The sequence below is a fragment of the Piliocolobus tephrosceles genome, chromosome 6 (assembly GCF_002776525.5).
Source record: "Piliocolobus tephrosceles isolate RC106 chromosome 6, ASM277652v3, whole genome shotgun sequence".
Lineage (NCBI taxonomy): Eukaryota > Metazoa > Chordata > Mammalia > Primates > Cercopithecidae > Piliocolobus > Piliocolobus tephrosceles.
The window spans coordinates 88244853-88264056 of NC_045439.1; the positions used below are offsets into that span (position 1 = coordinate 88244853).

The 19204-nt window shown below is 49.1% G+C and overlaps 1 protein-coding gene across 2 annotated transcripts in view; it reads right to left on the reverse strand.

The window, feature by feature from the left end:
- CIB2 (calcium and integrin binding family member 2) overlaps positions 1-2813 on the reverse strand; it is a 26837-nt gene extending 24024 nt beyond the window's left edge. The window contains exon 1 of one of the 2 annotated variants that reach the window (XM_023196559.3): positions 2442-2813. In XM_023196559.3, coding sequence (XP_023052327.1) covers positions 2442-2492 — 51 coding nt within the window. In that variant the 5' untranslated portion in view covers positions 2493-2813. The remainder of the gene's footprint in view (positions 1-2441) is intronic. The other variant, XM_023196560.2, reaches the window with a different exon arrangement.
- Positions 2814-19204: the final 16391 nt, after the last annotated feature.

The window sequence follows — 19204 nt, forward strand, 5'->3', positions numbered from 1 at the left end:
AGGAGGAAGAAAGAGATGAAGGAAGAGTGAAAGAACTAAGAGGGCAGGTGGCTGGAGGGGGATGGGCAGGAGGGGCGCGGGAGGGAGCAGTCAGACCTACAGTTTGCAGGAGACTGAGCAGACCTAGCCCAGGGCCCTGGCTGTGGGGATGGAGGAAGGGACCTCCAGGTGAGCCACAAAGGAGGCTGAATAACAGGCCTTGTTCTTAACTGAAAACATGGGCTGAGGGAGAGCAGAGCGTTGGAATGGCTGGAGGAGCAGCAGTGGGTGTTGGGGAGGCTGTGACCCCTGCTTTGGAGTTTGAGGGGTCTGGGGGATGGCTGTACAATGCAGAGGAGTGGTCTGGACAGAAGCTTGAACAATGGGAATCAGTGGCACCGAGAACCAGGAGGGTACACCCTGCCCGGGAAAGATTAGACTGCCAGGCTAGGAGGTCCCAAGAAACCCTAGGGGTCACTTAGGAGTGAGGGTGCTGTAACTCAGGCTCACCCCCACTCAGCCCTGGCTGGCACGTGGCTGGCTGGAGAGGCGGAGGGAAGGAGATGTGGGGCTCTCAGGTTTCACAGCACTCATTTCTCCCACCCCGCCTGGCAGGGTCTAGCTAGGCTCTGGCAAAGGATCAGAATCTAACACTGGGACTGGCTCCGATGAGTAACCCAATGCCAGGCTGGTCGGAGTGGGAACCCGTGTTCCCCACCCTCTTGAAGCTACTCCTCACTTCTGAGCATGGCTTGCCTGCTTGCACCTGCCCACTCTCAAGCCTTTATCCAAGCTGTCCCCTCCACCTGGAATGCCTCCTCTGGGCCCCACTGGGCAAAACTCCACCTATCTTCCCAAGGCCTGCTCAAGTGCTGCATCGTTTCTGGACTTTGCCCCCTTCCCTGCTGGCCTCCCCACTGCCCACTAGCGCCCTTCCCTAGAACACACTCCACCACCTGTCTCTATCACAAGGGCCACACACCGGAGGTGAGAGTCTGTCTCTGAGTGTCTGAGACTGAGTGCCTTGGGGACAAAGAGCACACATGGCCCAGCCCAGTCCACTCTCAACTAAAGTGAGCCTGGGAGTCAAGATTTGAAATCCCGTGTGAGCCCTGAATGGCTCCTCAGCCTCTGTTTACACTTCTGTAAAATGGGCTAATAATCTACCTCACTGTGATGATCAAGTGAGTTGATGCATAGAAGGCATCAATTACTGTGCCTGGTACACAGCAGGTGCTTCATAAATGTGTCTCCCCTCTTCCTTCCCAGGGCCTCAGCTGGGGAGCTGAGAAATCCATTACTGACAAGTAGGGCTTCTAGGAGGAGAAGGGGCCTTTGTTTTACCTTCACCCACTTCAGAGGACCCACACTTCACGCCTGCTTTCCTTCACAGCCAAAGTAAGCACTGATGAAGGCAAAAGTGCCTATGGAGACTCTGCTGGTGTTCCTCCTGCCCAGTTACACAGGCCACAACACAATCCTGCCTCCTCCACCTGAGGAGTCAGGGAAGAGGCATCAGATGTGGGACTTGAAGGGTGAGAGAGATCATCTGGAGGGAGGAGAGGAATCCAGGCCCAGGAAAAGGCATGGGCAGAGGGCGAGAGGGAGGGAGGAATGAGCCTGATGAGCTGGAGCAACTGCAAATGGGTTTAGGAAGGCTGCCATGCAGAGAGCAGGGAAGGGGCCTGGGGAGACTGAGGCTGCAGAGATAACTGAGCAATTGGCCAGGGCTCTGGGTAAGCCAAGGGGTTGGGCTTCATCCTGTAACCACAGCGAAGTTTCTACCTGGGTGGGATGGTATTGGGATTCCAGATCTGGAAAGCTGGCTCTGGAGGCAGGAAAACCTAGAAAGGTCTAAGGAGGTGGCTGCCGAGGGCCTAAGGGAGCTGGGAGAGGTGGCCCTAGAAGGCTGGTACCAGGCTTGCGTTCTTGCTCCAGTTATCTCCATGCTGGGGTCAGAAAGAGAGAACCTCAGCAGATAAACAAGACAGTTCCAACTGAAGACTGCATGTGGGGACTGACGCATCCCACTCCTAGCCCAGACAGGACCCCAGCTCTCATTTCTGCTTTACAGAGACTCGCTCTCCTGGGCTCCTTCCTGGGACTAGGGGCGCAGGGAGCGGGGAGGGCGGTCCTCTGTCCAGCCTAGTTTACTGACTCCCTCTCGGGGCCAGGTGGGCACTGGAATGGGTGGCTGGGAGGGGTTCGGGTCCTGCCTATGGCGAGAGTAGCTGGGCAGAGGCGAGCCTGAGAGGCTCTTCCAACTGGAAAGAGCTCTTATTACACCGCTGGGGAAACTGAGGCACGCCGAGGGGAAGTCACCGGCCCAAGGTCACGCGGCAAGCTGAAGGCAGAGGCAGGGTTTGAACCCGGGAGAGCTGGCTCTCGGGAGGCCTCCGCCATTGACCAAGAAAAGGGAGGGGGGCGGGGCCAGCGATGGGGGCCGGGCGCGCCGAGCTCACCTGGTAGTTGTCTAGCTGTTCTTCGGTGAAGATGGTCTGCTTGTTCCCCATGGTGGCCGCTGCGCCGGCGCTCGCCCGCCCGGCCTCCGCCTCCCATCAGCGGCCGCCAGACTCAGAGCCCTCGCCTCTCGCCAGTGGCCCTTGGCAGCCCCGCGGCTGGCAGCGGCCCACGGCGGCCGGACCCCTCCCGTCCCGCAGCTCGCCTGGAGGAGGCGCGCGGGGGTCTTGGAGGCGGGGACCGGGACCCGAAGCGGCAGCGACTCCGCCCCCGGCAGTAAGAGGGGCGGGCACCCGGCTCCGCGGCTGCAGCGCGCCCGGGTCCCGGCAGGGGGCGACCTGGCCGCGGGAGACGCTACCCCGCACGAACCCTGGGCTCCCGCGGCCGGAAGTGCTGGGGGCGCGCGGGGGTCTCGGAGGCGGGGACAAAGACCCGGAGCGGCGGCGACGCCGCCCTGTGGCAGGAAGAGGCGTGCGCCCGGGTCCCGCCGTGGGAGTCCAGGTCGCACCGGGTGAGGGTGCGGGGCCTGGGAAAAAACCCTCTTGAGGAGGGCAGTGGGGCGAGTGGCGCCCCTTGACCTGGGGCGGGGGCGGCAGCGAGGACTGTGAGTGAGTGGATCTAGCTGGGGCCGCGCTCCGCCAGCGTCTCGCGTCGTGATCTTGGTCAAGCCCTTCCCCGGGCCCTCCCCCTCTGGGGAGAAGGAGGGGGTCAGTCAAGCTGACATCTGAGGCCCTCCCGGCCAGGCCTCGGGAAGCCCATCTGGCCTTTGGCCGCGGCCTAGGCAGGGCATCTCAGACCTTCTGGGTTCCTTAGAGAGCAGGTCAGGATTTACTTGGCTTTCTCTGAGCCCTTGGTTACAAACGTGAGACTTGAGAGGATTTAAAGGACTTGACTGTGTTCACAGAAGTGTGACAAAGGCCAAGACATTTTCTGGAGCTTTTAAGCAAATGCCATTGTGAGGGAAGCAAGACTTTACCTCTGCCCTCCTAGGGTCTTTGGCTGGGCTTGAGAATTAATTTGGCATAAGACAGATTAAGGGGAGAAAAACAGATTTAATACAAGTTTTACACAACGTGGAAACCCTCATAAGGAAATGAAGACCCTGAGAACTGGCAAAACCTAAATACTTCTTTTTTTTTTTTTTTTTGAGATGGAGTCTCACTCTGTCACCCAGGCTGGAGTGCAGTAGCCTGATCTTGGCTCGCTACAACCTCCACCTCCTGGGTTCAAGCAATTCTCCTGCCTCAGCCTCCTGGAGTAGCTGGGACTACAGGCGCATGCCACAGCGTCCAGCTAATTTTGTTTGTATTTTTAGTAGAGACGAGGTTTCACCATGTTGGCTGGGCTGGTCTCGAAATCTTGACCTCAGGTGATCCAACCGCCTCAGCCTCCCAAAATGCTGGAATTACAGGCGTGAGCCACCAGGCCTGGCCAATTTTTGTATTTCATGTAGAGATGGGGTTTTGCCATGTTGCCCAGGCTGGTTTTGAACTCCCAGGCTCAAGTGATCCACCCACCTTGGCCTCCCACCCAAAGTGCTGGGATTATAGGATGTGAGCCATCATGTCCAGCCTCATCTCTTGTTTTTTAGAAAAAGAAGGAGGATCAAGAGTGCACTTCTTGCATCTGCTGTTTTTCAAGTGGCTTTAACTAAAATACTCAATATGCCAGAGCAGCATATGTTGTGGTGGCATGTACTGAACTCCTTCCCCATCCACCAAATGGAGTCACTGCTATCTTTTTGGGGTCCAACCCATACAACTGTTACTTCTAAACTCAGGATAACTGAATCAGTAGGTATTATCTCCATATTATAGGCAAAGAGATGGGCTGAGAGAGGTTCAGTAACTTGCCCAGGGTCCCACAGCTAGGAATTAATAGAACGTGGACTGGACCCAGGCACTGGCTCAACATACCATTCCACAACTGAAAGTGGACTTTGAAGAGATCAGGAGGTTTTTTTTTTTTTTTTTTTTTGAGGCGGAGTCTCACTCTGTCGCCCGGACTGGAGTGCAGTGGCCGGATCTCAGCTCACTGCAAGCTCTGCCTCCCGGGTTTATGCCATTCTCCTACCTCAGCCTCCGGAGTAGCTGGGACTACAGGCGCCCGCCACCTCGCCCGGCTAGTTTTTTTTTGTATTTTTAGTAGAGACGGGGTTTCACCGTGTTAACCAGGATGGTCTCGATCTCCTGACCTCGTGATCCGCCCGTCTCGGCCTCCCAAAGTGCTGGGATTACAAGCTTGAGCCACTGCGCCCGGCCGGGAGGTTTTTATATATATAAAAAATAGAGATGGAGTCTCACTATGTTGCCCAGGCTGGTCTCCAACTCCCAGGCTCAAGTGATCCTCCTGCCTCAGTCTCCCAAAGTACTAGGATTATAGGCGTGAGCCACCATGCCTGGGTGAGATCAAGACTTTATGCTTTAAAATGCATGGTTTGTTACTTTAGGATAGTGGTTCTAAAACCACCTGGGAGCATGTATCAAAATTACTTGGGAGGCTGCACCCCTAGAGATTCTGATGTAGTAGGTCTGGGGTGGCTAAGAATGTGGGTATCGAAAGAGTTCCTGGGTGATGCTGATGCAGCTGGTCTTGGAACCACACTTTGAGAATGATTGCTTAGGCTGCTGAGGCTTGTGGGTTCTGATGGGAACAGGGCTCCAAGTTTGGCAGATGATCCCTCGTGGTTTTAGTTTTCTTTTATATCTGAGGCTACTGGTTGGGGTTTTCCAACCTTGTTTTGCCACTCCCTGGTGAGAACAGCAGCCGGCTAAACAGACATGTCACCCTATTGAAATCACAAGAAGAGGCCGGGCGCGGTGGCTCAAGCCTGTAATCCCAGCACTTTGGGAGGCCGAGACGGGCGGATCACGAGGTCAGGAGATCGAGACCACCCTGGCTAACATGGTGAAACCCCATCACTACTAAAAACACAAAAAAATAGCCGGGCGAGGTGGCGGCGCCTGTAGTCCCAGCTACCCGGGAGGCTGAGGAGGGGAGAATGGCGTGAACCCGGGAGGCGGAGCTTGCAGTGAGCTGAGATCCGGCCACAGCACTCCAGCCTGGGTGACAGAGCGACACCTCGCCTCTAAAAAAAAAAAAAAAAAGAAATCACAAGAGTCTTCAGAGGCACCATCAATAGCTATCAGAGGAGTGAGAAGCAATTCATTAGCCTGGGGATTGGTGACCAGCCTTCAGGGGTCACCTCACCATCTTTTCTTCATTGTGGACGCATGCAATAAGGGCCTCACCCATGGGAAAGAAGGCAGGATGTATCCCCAGAGATTCAGAGAATGTGGAATTTTAGAGCAGAGAAGGCACATTTAAAGGATTCTTCAGTACCTCCCCTTTCTCCCATGTTAGAGTTGGGGAAAAGGAAACCCTTTTGAAACCGCATAACCACTATTACACAAGTTTTCCGTCTTCCCATCTTAGATTCCACATTGTACATGAACAGGCCAGAATTCTGTGTGTCCAGATCCTGCTCTGGTGCATACTTGTACAATTGCTAACATGCTGCTCATTTGCATACCAGGTGTTCCAGGTAGAAAATCTGGAACCTCTACAAAGAGGACTGTGTTTTCAGTCCCAGGAGCCCTTCTTCTCATAGGGGAGAAATAGAGGCAACCAACCAGACTAGAAAATTCCTCTCAAAAATCCTTTTAGGCCAGGTGCAGTGGCTCACACCTGTAATCCCAGCACTTTGGGAAGCCGAGGCTGGCAGATCACCTGAGGTCAGGAGTTTGAGACAAGCCTGGTCAACATGGCGAAACCCCGTTTCTGCTAAAAATACAAAAAAAATTGGCCTGGCGTGGTGGCACGCCTGTAGTCCTGGCTACTCAGGAGGCTGAGGCAGGAAAATCACTTGAACCTGAGAGGCAGAGGTTGCCATGAGCCAAGATTGTGCCATTGCACTCCACCCGGGGTGACAACAGCGAAACTCCATCTCAAAAAAAAAAAAAATCCTTTTAGATCATTATTACCATTGCCCATCTGAAGCTCTCTCTCTTGAGCAATGCTGTGAGGAGGGGCAAGGGACACAATTTCCATGTTATAGATGAGAAACCTCGGGCTCAGAGAGGCCAAACGACTTGCCTGATGCCACCCAGCTGGGAAGTAGCAAAGCAAAGCTCTAACCTCGTTCTCTGATTCAAAATCCTGTGCTTTAGCTGCTCCCTGATGTTGAGTGTGGTCCCCAAGGAACAGAGTGTGTGTGTTTGCTGGAAGGGAGGATGGGCCAAGGGAGAAGAATGAAACGTTACTGATTACCTGTCCAGTGCCCAGAATTGTACTGGATGTGCTGTATTTACTAAATTTGATTATTCCACAATAGCCTCCGCAGTCTGTAGAGTTTCATATTATTGTCCCATTTCACAGATAAAGAAATAGTTTCAGACAAGGTGACTTGCCCAAGGTCACATAGCTGGTAATAGGTAGATTTAAATCTGGGCCCTGACTTCTTTTTTTTTTGAAACAGAGTCTTACTCTGTCACCCAGGGGCATGATCTCAGCTCACTGCAACCTCTGCCTCCCAGGTTCAAGTGATTCTTCTGCCTCAGCCTCCTGAGTAGCTGGGACTAGAGGTGTAAGCCACCACACCCAGCTAATTTTTGTATTTTTAATACAGATGGGATTTCACCATGTTGGCCAGGCTGGTCTCGAACTCCTGACCTCAAGTGTTCTGCCTGCTTCAGCCTCCCAAAGTGCTGGGATTACAGGCGTGAGCCACCGTGCCCTACCAGACTCTTCTCTTGATCACACAGTCTAGGACAGGGAAACGTGATTACCACTGTTTAAAAGGGTCTGACTCCTTGTCAATTGCAGTCGTATAAATAACATAACAGGAAAAGGCAGCAGGGGTGCCAGATACTCATTAAATGTTAGGTTTTTTTTTTCATTTCTGATTCACACAATGAAGTTTATTTTAAAATTTGGAAACAAAACAGGAATAAATGCTACCAAGTGCTTCTTTGGGATGAGAGGTCATCTTGACCTGCTGCCCAAGTGCTCATTTGCGATGAAGATGCACTTTGTGATTGAGATGACCTTGCATCACAAACAAGCACTTGGTAGCATTTATTGCAGAACAACTCAATCTGCAAGTTGTTCTTCTAAGACTTAGAATCGAGGTAGATCTTTTTGTTTGTTTTTTGTTTTTTTGTTTTTTTGTTTTTTGAGACGGAGTCTCGCTCTGTCGCCCAGGCTGGAGTGCAGTGGCCGGATCTCAGCTCACTGCAAGCTCCGCCTCCCAGGTTCACGCCATTCTCCTGCCTCAGCCTCCCAAGTGGCTGGGACTACAGGCGCCCGCCACCTCACCCGGCTGTTTTTTGTATTTTTTAGTAGAGATGGGGTTTCACCGTGTTCACCAGGATGATCTTGATCTCCTGACCTCGTGATCCGCCCGTCTCGGCCTCCCAAAGTGCTAGGATTACAGGCTTGAGCCACCGCGCCCGGCCTGTTTTGTGTTTTTGAGACTGAGTCTCTCTCTGTCGCCCAGGCTGGAGTGCAGTGGCACGATCTCAGCTCACTGCAAGCTCTGCCTCCCGGATTCACGCCATTCTCCTGCCTCAGCCTCCCGAGTAGCTGGGATTACAGGCGCCCGCCACCACACCCCGCTATTTTTTGTATTTTTAGTAGGGACGGGGTTTCACTGTGTTAGCCAGGATGGCCTCGGTCTCCTGACCTTGTGATCTGCCTGTCTCAGCCTGAATCTAGGTAGATCTTAATGACAGAGATGGAAGATCCCTCAGCCCAAGGTCTGGGTGGGACCATCTCCTAAAGTAAATGAAGCCTGCAGCCTGTCTTCTAGCAGCCCTGTGGGCCCCGTGAGTCATTCCCCAGTCCTCCACTCAAATCCTTTACTATCCCACCTCTACTTTTTATCAGCTTAGGGCCTCTTGGCTCATGGGAGTCTTCTCTATCTTAGGGCAATTCAAATCTTACTCTTATCTTTACCTATAAAGCATTGTGATCTTGGGTCTTCCCTGACATGGCTGTGATTTGTAGTGTGTGAGCAGTTACCAGGTCTGCCTCAGTCTCTCTCTCTTTCTCTTTCTCTCTCTCTGTCTCTCATATACACACACACCCCTAGTTTAACCTGACCTAGATCCTAGCACTGAACAGCTTGTCTCTTTTTCTCCAGCATTTTGCACATAGCAGGTTCTTAATGACTATTTGGTGGATAAATAAATAGGTAGGTAAGGGTGTTATGTTTCCTTCCACAAACAAAACAAAAATGAGGGGATCTGAGGCAAGCAAGTCTCAGACTGAAGTCCACACCTTGTACCATCACTTATCAGCAAGCAGGTCCCCAACAGTCATATAACCTTCTCTCTTTTTTTTTTTTTTTTTGAGACGGTGTCTCGCTCTGTCGCCCAGGCTGGAGTGCAGTGGCTGGATGTCAGCTCACTGCAAGCTCTGCCTCCCGGGTTTACGCCATTCTCCTGCCTCAGCTTCCCAAGTAGCTGGGACTACAGGCACCCGCCACCTCGCCCGGCTAGTTTTTTGTATTTTTTAGTAGAGATGGGGTTTCACCGTGTTAGCCAGGATGGTCTCGATCTCCTGACCTAGTGATCCACCCGTCTTGGCCTCCCAAAGTGCTGGGATTAAAGGCTTGAGCCACCGTGCCCGGCCTCATATAATCTTCTCTATGAGCTCAATGAAGGCCTAGCTCCTGACCTTTTGCATATTTCAATAAGCTTCCCTCTTGAAAGATTTAGTTCAGGCTGGGTGCAGTGGCTCATGCCTATAATCCCAGTACCTTGGGAGAATGAGGCAGGAGGATCGCTTGAGCTCAGGAGTTTGAGACAAGCTTGGGCAACATGGTGAGATGCCCATCTCTAAAAAAAAAATACAAAAAATAGCTGGGCATGGTGGCACACACCTGTAGTCCCAGCTACTTGACCTGTAGTCCCAGCTACTTGGGAGGCTGAGGGGTGGAGGCTGTAGTGAGTTGAGATTGCACCACTGCACTCCAGCCTGGGCAACAGAGTGAGACTCTGTCTCAAAGAAAAGGGGGAAGGGATTTCATTCAAGGAAGATGCAAACAATATTTAAGGAGCAAGATTTGAACAGCCCTCAATTGGGGATCAGACAAGTGCATCCTTACTCAGAAACTTGAACCTGAGACCAGACGGACTCCTAAGACCAAGACCCCATCAAAATTCCCTAGGTTTTTATGTCCCGTGTGTGTAAGAGCAGAGGTATTTGAACAACCCTGCACGTATCTAAAATACCACTCATTTAATCAATGGACAATTATTTCAGCCATCCATTTGCTAATGAACAGACCTTCTGCTGCTGGAATGGCATCAAGACAGTTGAAGCCCTTATGGAATGGTGTCTGAAGTGTGGGCTTCTGGGTAGAGTCCCAACTGCTTCTAGAATGGCCTCTCTCAGGGTGTGATCCTGGGTCTCCTGGGGTCTCTGGGATCTTTGCAGAAAGTCTGCAAGCGCAACAATATCTCATAATAATACTGAGACATTATTTGTCTTTTTCATTCTCATTTTCTCACAAGTGTAGAGTGAAGATTTCCAGAAGTTATGTGGGTGTGTGATATTGCAACAGGTTGAATGAAGAAGCAAATGCAGGAATTCAGCAGTTTTCTGTTTGTTTTTTGTTTTTCTTTTTTTGAGACAGAGTCTCGTTCTGTGGCCCAGGCTGGAGTACAGTGGCGCCATCTCTGCTCACTGCAAGCTCCGCCTCCCAGGTTCACGCCATTTTCCTGCCTCAGCCTCCCCAGTAGCTGGGACTACAGGCACCCACCACCACGCCCGGCTAATTTTTTTGTATTTTTAATACAGATGGGGTTTCACCATGTTTGCCAGGATGGTCTCGATCTCCTGACCTCATGATCTGCCCGCCTCGGCCTCCCAAGTGCTGGGATTACAGGCGTGAGCCACTGCGCCTGGCCAGATTCTTATACTTTTTAAGAACAGGCTGCTTTCATCATCACTGAGAAGAGCTCTTCATCACACTTAAGGTGGTTCTGCAAGACCTCTGGGAGAATCCCAGTGAGCTGGGGTTCCTGTGTCTGTAGAGGCCTGACATCATGGTTTACACAAAAGGAACAAAAACTACCTGGGAATCCCTTAACCCTTCCCAAGCTCCATCAACTCAGGTCACATTGATGTCTCTGAAGCATCTTGTCATAATATGAACTGTCTTCCAGAGCTATCTTTGTGGCTCTCCCGGCCTACTATGGGTTCCTCAGAGGCAGGCCCTGAATGATTAGATGTACATTTCCGTGTTTGGAGGATTTTTGGGAAGTTTGTGTAGGGAGGGTTCTGATTTAATCAATTTCCCTGCATCTTCTGATCTTCTGATTAGCCCAGGAGAATGGGAGCTTCAGCAGGTCTGTGTTAGGCCATTCTTGCGTTGCTATAAAGAAATACCTGAAACGGTAATTTATAAAGATAAGAGGTTTAATTGGTTCACGGTTCTGCAGGCTGTGCAGGAAACATGGCTTCTGGTGAGGCCTCAGGAAGCTTTTATTCATGGCAGAAGGTGAATAAAATAACACAGGTGGAAAGCAGGAGCAAGGGGGAGGTGCCATACACTTTTAAATGACCAGATCTCACTATAACTCACTATCACAAAGACAGCACCAAGCCATGGGGGATCTGGCCCCAAACACCTTCCACCAGGCCCCACCTCCAGCATTGGGGATTACACTTCAACATGAGATTTGGGCAGGGACAAATATCCAAAGTATATCAAAGTCTTTTGTCATTCTATTAGCTTCAGCTTACTCAAACATCTTTAAAGATGTTATAAGGTGTTACATTAATCAGAGAGTCTTCTGAATTCTCCATCGGAGTGTTAACAACTCCATTTTGCAGGTGAGAGAATGGAAGGTCAAATTCACACATTTGGAGAATGTCAGTGTGAGAACTGGGACCCAGGCTTGCCTGGAGGATCTTCCACTATTGCCCTGGCACCTACACTGAGAATAAATGTTGTCCCTTTGAAAGGGGCAGCTAGTTCCTCTGTCCACCCCAGAGACTATGAGAATAGGCTTTCAAGTATTTACTCCATTAACCTTGCAGCCCAAGGCTCAGCTACTCCAGAAAGAGAGATGGACTGGGAGTCATTATCTGCTTTGAAGGAAGTTTTATCACTGTTTTTATAGCATCCTCTGAACTTGACCCATGGACTTAGGCAGATAGAGCAAAGCCAGTCCCCGCAGTATAAACAGATAGGAGATAAGTCAGGTCAATTTGATTCGATCAACACCCCTGATGGCATTTATTTCCTTATTTATAGGCTGGCTCCAGAGATGCTATCCCCAAATGGGCTTCTGGAGGACAAATCTTTTGGTGAACATTCATTAAGCAAAATAATGCACTTATGAGTAAAGCACATGGTGACTTGGATGGCGCCCCATTACCTCCCCAGGACAGAGTCCAAGCTGCTTGCCATGATAGGTGCATGTGGTCTGGACCCTGCCTTTCTCCACTTCTTCCCACCTGGTCCTTTGTTCCTGGTATCCTTTCTCCCTGGCACTCCTTTTCTTTCTCTTCTTTCTGTTTGGAAAATTGGCCTCCCTTAAGTCTTGTCTGCTTGTAACAATCTCTGCTGTAACCCCCATGACACTCTGTCTCATCTCCCCTAGTTCCTGAGGTACCCCAGGCTTAGAGGACCCACAGACCCTGGAATCCATATTACAGCATTTGTTTCAGTGGATTGGGATCAACTGCTTGAATATTTACCCTCCAGATCAGTGTTCTTACGGGAGGGATACTGCTCCCTAAGGAATGTTTTGAACTATATGGGTGTTTTATGGATGCAATGACAAGAGGGTACTATTTCCACTTAGTGCCTGGGTTTTGGGGATGCTGATGTTCTGTAATGCTGGGACAATCCTGCCGAGTGAAGAATGTCTCATGTCCTGCAGGACCTTGAGGATATCAATCAGATACTCCTATAGGAAACAAACCTGTTTATAATGACCTGAGTTTGGAACCCAACTCTGTTTTATAAATAAACTCCTTTTTGTGTGATCTTAACATATGTTCAATTGTCCAGGAATACAAATCAAGGGAAGAATAAAATTTACTTTGTTCAAAACTTTAACAAGACTTGATCACCATTTTGGAGGTAACATCAGAGATGGCAACATGACTTGTGACTGAGAAAGAAGAAATTAACCCAGATGCCTGTGGCAACTAAGAATTTTGCTTGACCTGGCCTGGCGCAGTGGCTCATACCTGTAATCCTAACACTTTGGGAGGCTGAGGCAGGAGGACTGCTTGAGCCCAGGAGTTCCAGACTAGCCTGAGCAACATAGCAAGACCCTATCTCTACAAAAAATTAGAAAGTTAGCTGGGAATGGTGGCTCATGACTGCATTCCCAGCTACTTGGGAGGCTGAAGTAGGAGGACTGCTTGACCTTGTCTCAAAAAAAAAAAAAAAAAAAACAACAACAAGAATTTTGCTTGACACCATACAGCACACCTGTATTCATCTGCATTTGTGAATGTCACCATCACTGTGATTCATGGTCTATTAAGATCTACTTTTTTAGCTCATATTTTTAAATGTCAAAGATAAAAACTGTGGCCTGAATATTATCATACCTCTCTCAAATCCAAACTTACTTGTTAAAAGTAGATGCAAGCATGTGACTGCTTTATAATGTCTTTTAGAGTATTAGGTCTGAGCATTTATGTATTGAAACACATTATTTTATTACAGTATTCCTTTCTCTTTCATATTACAGTAGCAGCATTATATTGATTTTGTTTTTTCATTATGTGTATAAGTGGTTTAGATTATCCATGAATTTCATTTCAGGATGGCAAAGAGGATATTCAAAATATTTGTTATAAAAAGGGAGCATCTGGCAGCATTGAGAACCACTCTAAGGTTCAGGAGGCAGCGACTTCACCTCCCCTGGGTCACTCCATTCTTCTTTGTGTCTAGCATAGGGTCTGGAATATCACAGATGCACAGAGAATCTTTTCTGAATGAGTGATGAAGGAATTGAGGCTGATACTCTGGTTTGGTAACCACCTAGGTAGGTGATGAGGCCCTCTGCTGAGATGGGAACACAGGAGAGAGGGCAGGTTTTGGGGAGAGTAATGAGTTCAGTTTTCATTGTGAAAGTTTGGAGAGCCCTGAAATTTCTAGGTGGCAGGGCCTGAGGGCCAGTGGCTCTGTGGGCCTTGATTTCTCTTTCAAGGCCACGGAAGAGTGGAAGTGCAAAGTCATAGTAACAATTCATCTTTTTTTTTTGAGACGGAGTCTCGCTGTGTCGCCCAAACTGGAGTGCAGTGGCCGGATCTCAGCTCACTGCAAGCTCCGCCTTTCAGGTTCACGCCATTCTCCTGCCTCAGCCTCCCCAGTAGCTGGGACTATAGGCGCCTGCCACCTCGCCCGGCTAGTTTTTTGTATGTTTTTAGTAGAGACGGGGTTTCACCGTGTTAGCCAGGATGGTCTCGATCTCCTGACCTTGTGATCCGCCCGTCTCGGCCTCCCAAAGTGCTGGGATTACAGGCTTCAGCCACCGCGCCCGGTCACAATTCATCTTTTTAATCAGTAATCATTGCTGAGTCTCTCCATGCAGTATGAATAGACCAGTGAGAGCTGCCCATGAGTGTCTCCCTGCTCCTGTGGCGATCTGTGTACCTGCCCAGACCCTCAGAGGCTAGGAGCTCCCTCCAAGGTAGGGAATAGAAATGCTTCATCTCTAGCCCCTCTGACTTCCTGTCCCATCCTGACATAGTAGGTGGCTCAGCAATGACGGCTGGAGGGACCACACAGTAAAACCCATCTGTGGAAACACAAGTATTCAGGGTAACTTTTTTTGGCCTGAAGTCACTGCAGTGGAACATTTGGGAGCGAGTTTCCTTAGGGCCCAGCTCCTTCCCGCTAGGCTCTGCCATGTCTCCTGTTTATTAACAGGGAGGTATGACAAAGGGAAAAATCTCTTGATTGAAGACTCATCTCAGACATCTTTTCACTCCTCCAGGGAAGCGTGCAATTTTGGGCTTTAATGACGTATGACAGGGCACGGGCAGTGGAGGTGGTGTGCATTTTAGGTAATAACATGTGCTGCTAGAAAGTTGAGGTATAAGGACTTTTTAGGAACACAATTTTTATTGACAAGTAACATTTCAAGAACAATAAAGGAAATCAGACAGAAAACATATGTTCATAGCAGCGTCATTCATAATAGCGAAAACAACTCAAACGGTCATCAACTGATGAATGTATGAATAAAATGTGGTCTATTCATGTGATGGAATATAACTTGACCGTCATGAGGAATGAAGGACTGATGCATGCTATGATATGGATAAGTCTTGAAAACATCATGCTAAACGAAAGAAGCCAGACATAAGAGACCAGATATTGTATGACTCTGTTTATATGAAATGCCCAGAGTAGGTGAATACATTGGGATGTAAAATAGATTGGTGGTTGCCAGGGACTGGGAGAGGGGAGATGGGGAGTGGCTGATGGAACAAGCCATATGAAAAAGCATTCCAGGCATTGGGAACAGTAAGTGCAAAGGCCCTGCAGTGGGAGGAAGCATGGCCTGATTAAAGAATAGCAAGGAGGTAGGTTGGCTTCAAGGGAGACGGTGGTGGGGGAGAAGCTCAGAGAGGGGCTATCAGGACTAGACCCTTTAGGGCCTTATGGGGCACTTCCAGGGCATTGCCTTTTACTTGGAGAAAGAGAGGATGTCGCTGGCAGTTTTGGGCAGAAAAGGATGTATCTGTCTTATGTTTGAACACAATCCCTCTGGCAGGAGATGGATTTTAAGGGGCAGAAGCAGGGAAGCCAGTTTGGGGGCCACTGCATTGGTGGCTCAAGAGATGACTCTGACTTGGACCCTGGTGGCAGCAGCTGCCAAGGGGAAAAATGTCCAAAACTGAACCCATTTTGAAAACAGAGCTGATCTTCAAGCTTTTGGCCTCAGCAACTAGGAGGTTGGAGTTGAATTTTATTGGGTGGGGGAATTCTGTGGGAGGGAGCAGGTTTCCTTCTACTCTTTGTTCACATATAAAAAGAAGTTATAAGAGAACATAGATAATAGTTTAAATTTTGATTTTTTTCTGAACATTCAACCATAACCATTTACCAAGATGCTAAATTCTTCATAATAATCACTTAAAAAATTTTTTTTCTGGCTAGGTGTGGTGGCTCATGCCTGTAATCCCAGCACTTTGGGAGGCCGAGGCGGGTGGATCACAAGGTCAGGAGATCGAGACCATCCTGGCGAACGTGGTGAAACCCCGTCTCTATTAAAAATACAAAAAAATTAGCCAGGCATGGTGGTGGGTGCCTGTAGTCCCAGCTACTCAGGAGGCTGAGGCAGGAGAATGGCGTGAACCCAGGAGGCGGAGCTTGCAGTGAGCCAAGATAGTGCCACTGCACTGCAGCCTGGACGACAGAGAGAGACTACGTCTCAAAAAAAAAAAAATTTCTTTTAATTTTATTTTTAGAGATAGGGTCTCCCTCTGTCATCCCGGCTGGAGTGCAGTGGTGCAGTCATGGCTCACTGTAGCCTCTTAACTCCTGGGCTCAAGTGAGCCTTCCACCTCAGCCTCTCAAGTGGCTGGGACTACAGGTACATGCCACCATGCCTGGCTAAATTCTTATATTTTTGTAGAGACAATGTCTTGCCATATTGCCCAGGCTGGTCTTGAACTCCTGGCCTCAAGTGATCACCTCGGCCTCCCAAAGTGCTGGGATCGCAGATGTGAGCCACCATGCCAGGCCACTGATCACTTTTGAAGGCTGCATGATGGTCCATTTCATTCGTTTCCCCTAAATTACATAACTATTTCCTCTGTTAATCATTTAGACTTTTTCTTTTTTCTTTTTAGTTTTCAAAATTAAGGATAATTGTATAATGAATATATTTGTGTTGGTGGCTTTTTCTTTCCGGATTTTTTTCCCCCGAGAGTTTAATTCTCAGGAATGGATTTACTAGGTGAAAGAGTAAGAACAGTTAACGTGCCTCTTGAGACACATTGCTAAACTGTTTTCCAAAGAGATGGTGGAAATTTATAAGGCCAGCCAAGCAGTGCACTATACATTGGATGGTATAAGGCATTGCATTTTATTAATATTTTAAAATAAAAATAAATTTTTTAAGAAATTTGCATGCATTTGACTATTGTTAAGGTCGACCATTTATTTAAAAGTTTCTTTGGCTGTGTATTGATTATTCAGGTCCTTTTCCCGTTTTTTTTCCCCCAAGATGGAGTCTCACTCAGTCACCCAGGCTGGAGTGCAGTGGTACAATCTCGCCTCACTGCAACTTACACCTCCCAGGTTCAAGTGATTCTCCCGCCTCAGCCTCCCCAGTAGCTGGGACTACAGGTGTGCACCACCATGCCTGGCTAATTTTTGTGTTTAAAGTAGAAAGGGGGTTTCACTATGTTGACCAGGCTGGTCTTGAACTCCTGACCTTATGATCTGCCCGCTTCAGCCTCCCAAAGTGCTGGGATTACAGGCATGAGCCACCGTGCCAGGCCTATGCTTTTTGTTTTGTTTTGAGACGGAGTCTTGCTCTGTCGCCCAGGCTGGAGTGCAGTGGCGTGATCTCAGCTCACTGCAACTTCCACTTCCTGGGCAAGCAGTTCTCTGCCTCAGCCTCCTGAGTAGCTGGGACTACAGGTGCCCGCCACCACACCCGGCTAATTTTTTTTATTTTTAGTAGAGAAGGACTTTCACCGTCTTGGCCAGGCTGGTCTTGAACTCCTGACCTTGTGATCCACCCACCTCTGCCTCCCAAAGTGCTGGGATTACAGGCGTGAGCCACGGCGCTCGGCCCCCCTTTCCCATTTATTTACTAAAGTCCTCATACCTTCTTCACCAATTTGTTTGTTTTTCTTTTTTTTTTTTTGAGACGGAGTCTCGCTCTGTCGCCCAGGCTGGAGTGCAGTGGCCGGATCTCAGCTCACTGCAAGCTCCGCCTCCCGGGTTTACGCCATTCTCCTGCCTCAGCCTCCCAAGTAGCTGGGACTACAGGCGCCCGCCACCTCGCCCGGCTAGTTTTTTGTATTTTTTTAGTAGAGACGGGGTTTCACCATGTTAGCCAGGATGGTCTCGATCTCCTGACCTCGTGATCCGCCTGCCTCGGCCTCCCAAAGTGCTGGGATTACAGGCTTGAGCCACCGCGCCCGGCCTATTCTTCACCAATTTGTTGGATCTTTTCCTAACTTAGAGATAGGGATAAACCTTTTGCCAGTCATATCTTTAATGAAAATAATATTTTAAATCAAGTAGGAAAACTGTTGAAATGAATTTGTTTCTTTTGTAACAAAAAAGAAACACTTGGTATGTGAATAATTATATTCTGTTTTGCTGATTTGTTCACTTAAAAATGGCTATCTTGATTTTATTATTTATTTATTTATTATTTGCGGCAGAGTCTCGCTTTGTCACCCAGGTTGGAATACAGTGGCGCAATCTTGGATACCTACAACCTCCACCTCCCAGGTTTAAGTGATTCTCTTGCCTCAGCCTCCTGAGTAGCTAGGACTACAGGCGCACACCACCATGCCTGGCTAATTTAGAGATGGGGTTTCACCATACTAGCCAGGCTGGTCTTGAACTCCTGACCTCAGGCGATCCACCCACCTCGGCCTCCCAAAGTTCTGGGATTACAGGAGTGAGCCACCGTGCCTGGCCTCTTGATTTTAAAATCTTTTTTTTCTCTTAGAGTGAAGCACACCTGGATTGGATAGTGCTTGTTTTTACAGATAAAGGTGCACTTTCTAGATTCTTGTCCTGAGTGGCAAAGTTTTCCCACCATCGGCTGACTCAGGGAACAGATCTCAGCTCAAGGTGAGGTCATTTCTTTCTCCTGCATGTCCCTCTAGCTGCTGACATTTTACCTCTTCAAGGACTGACTCAAATGCCATCTCCATTGTGGCATCTTCCTTGATCACCACCCAACTTCCATCTGAGACTTCTGAGTTTCTCCCTCGCTAGATCTGGAGCGCAGTGGTGGGTCTTGTTCATTTTTTGTTCTCACAGTGCACTTGATAGAGACTGGCTTGGGAAGCCCTTCGTAGGATTGGACTGGCCCTCAGAGGAAGTTTAGCAGGTAGGAGAACTGCCTTAATACTTAGGAAACTTCCTAGTGTGAATGCCAGCATCATCACTTACTAGCTGTACTTCAGTTTTCTCATAGGGTTGTTGTGAAGATTAAATGAAGATTGGACAAAGTCAATCAATGTTTATTTCATAATCACTGAGCAGCAAGTATTCCTTGTGTACCAGTGTCTGTTCCAGAAATGAAGTCGTAAGAGATCATCAAGATTATCTCTGGACTTAAGGCATATCTTCTCTCTCTCTCTTTTTTTTTGAAAGAGTCTCGCTGTGTCATCCAGTCTCGCAGTGCCATGATCTCGGCTCACTGCAACCTCTGCCACCTGGGTTCAAGCGATTCTGATGCCTCAGTCTCCTGAGTCGCTGGAATTACAGGCATGTGCCACCACACCCAGCTAATTTTTGTATTTTCAGTAGAGACAGGGTTTCACCATGTTGGTCAGGCTGGTCTCCAACTCCTGACTTCAAGTGATCCACCTGCGTCGGCCACCCAAACTGCTGGGATTACAGGCGTGAGCCACCACGCCTGGCCCAAAGCATATCTTCTCAATGGCACACAGCAGAAGAGAATGTGATGTTTCCCAGGAGAGGTGGGAGCCAAGTGCTAGAGGGCTGAGTAGGGAGAGGGGGACACATTCGTGGGTCTTGGGAGCTTTTACAACTTTTACTACTTCCGAGCATGTAAGCTGAGTC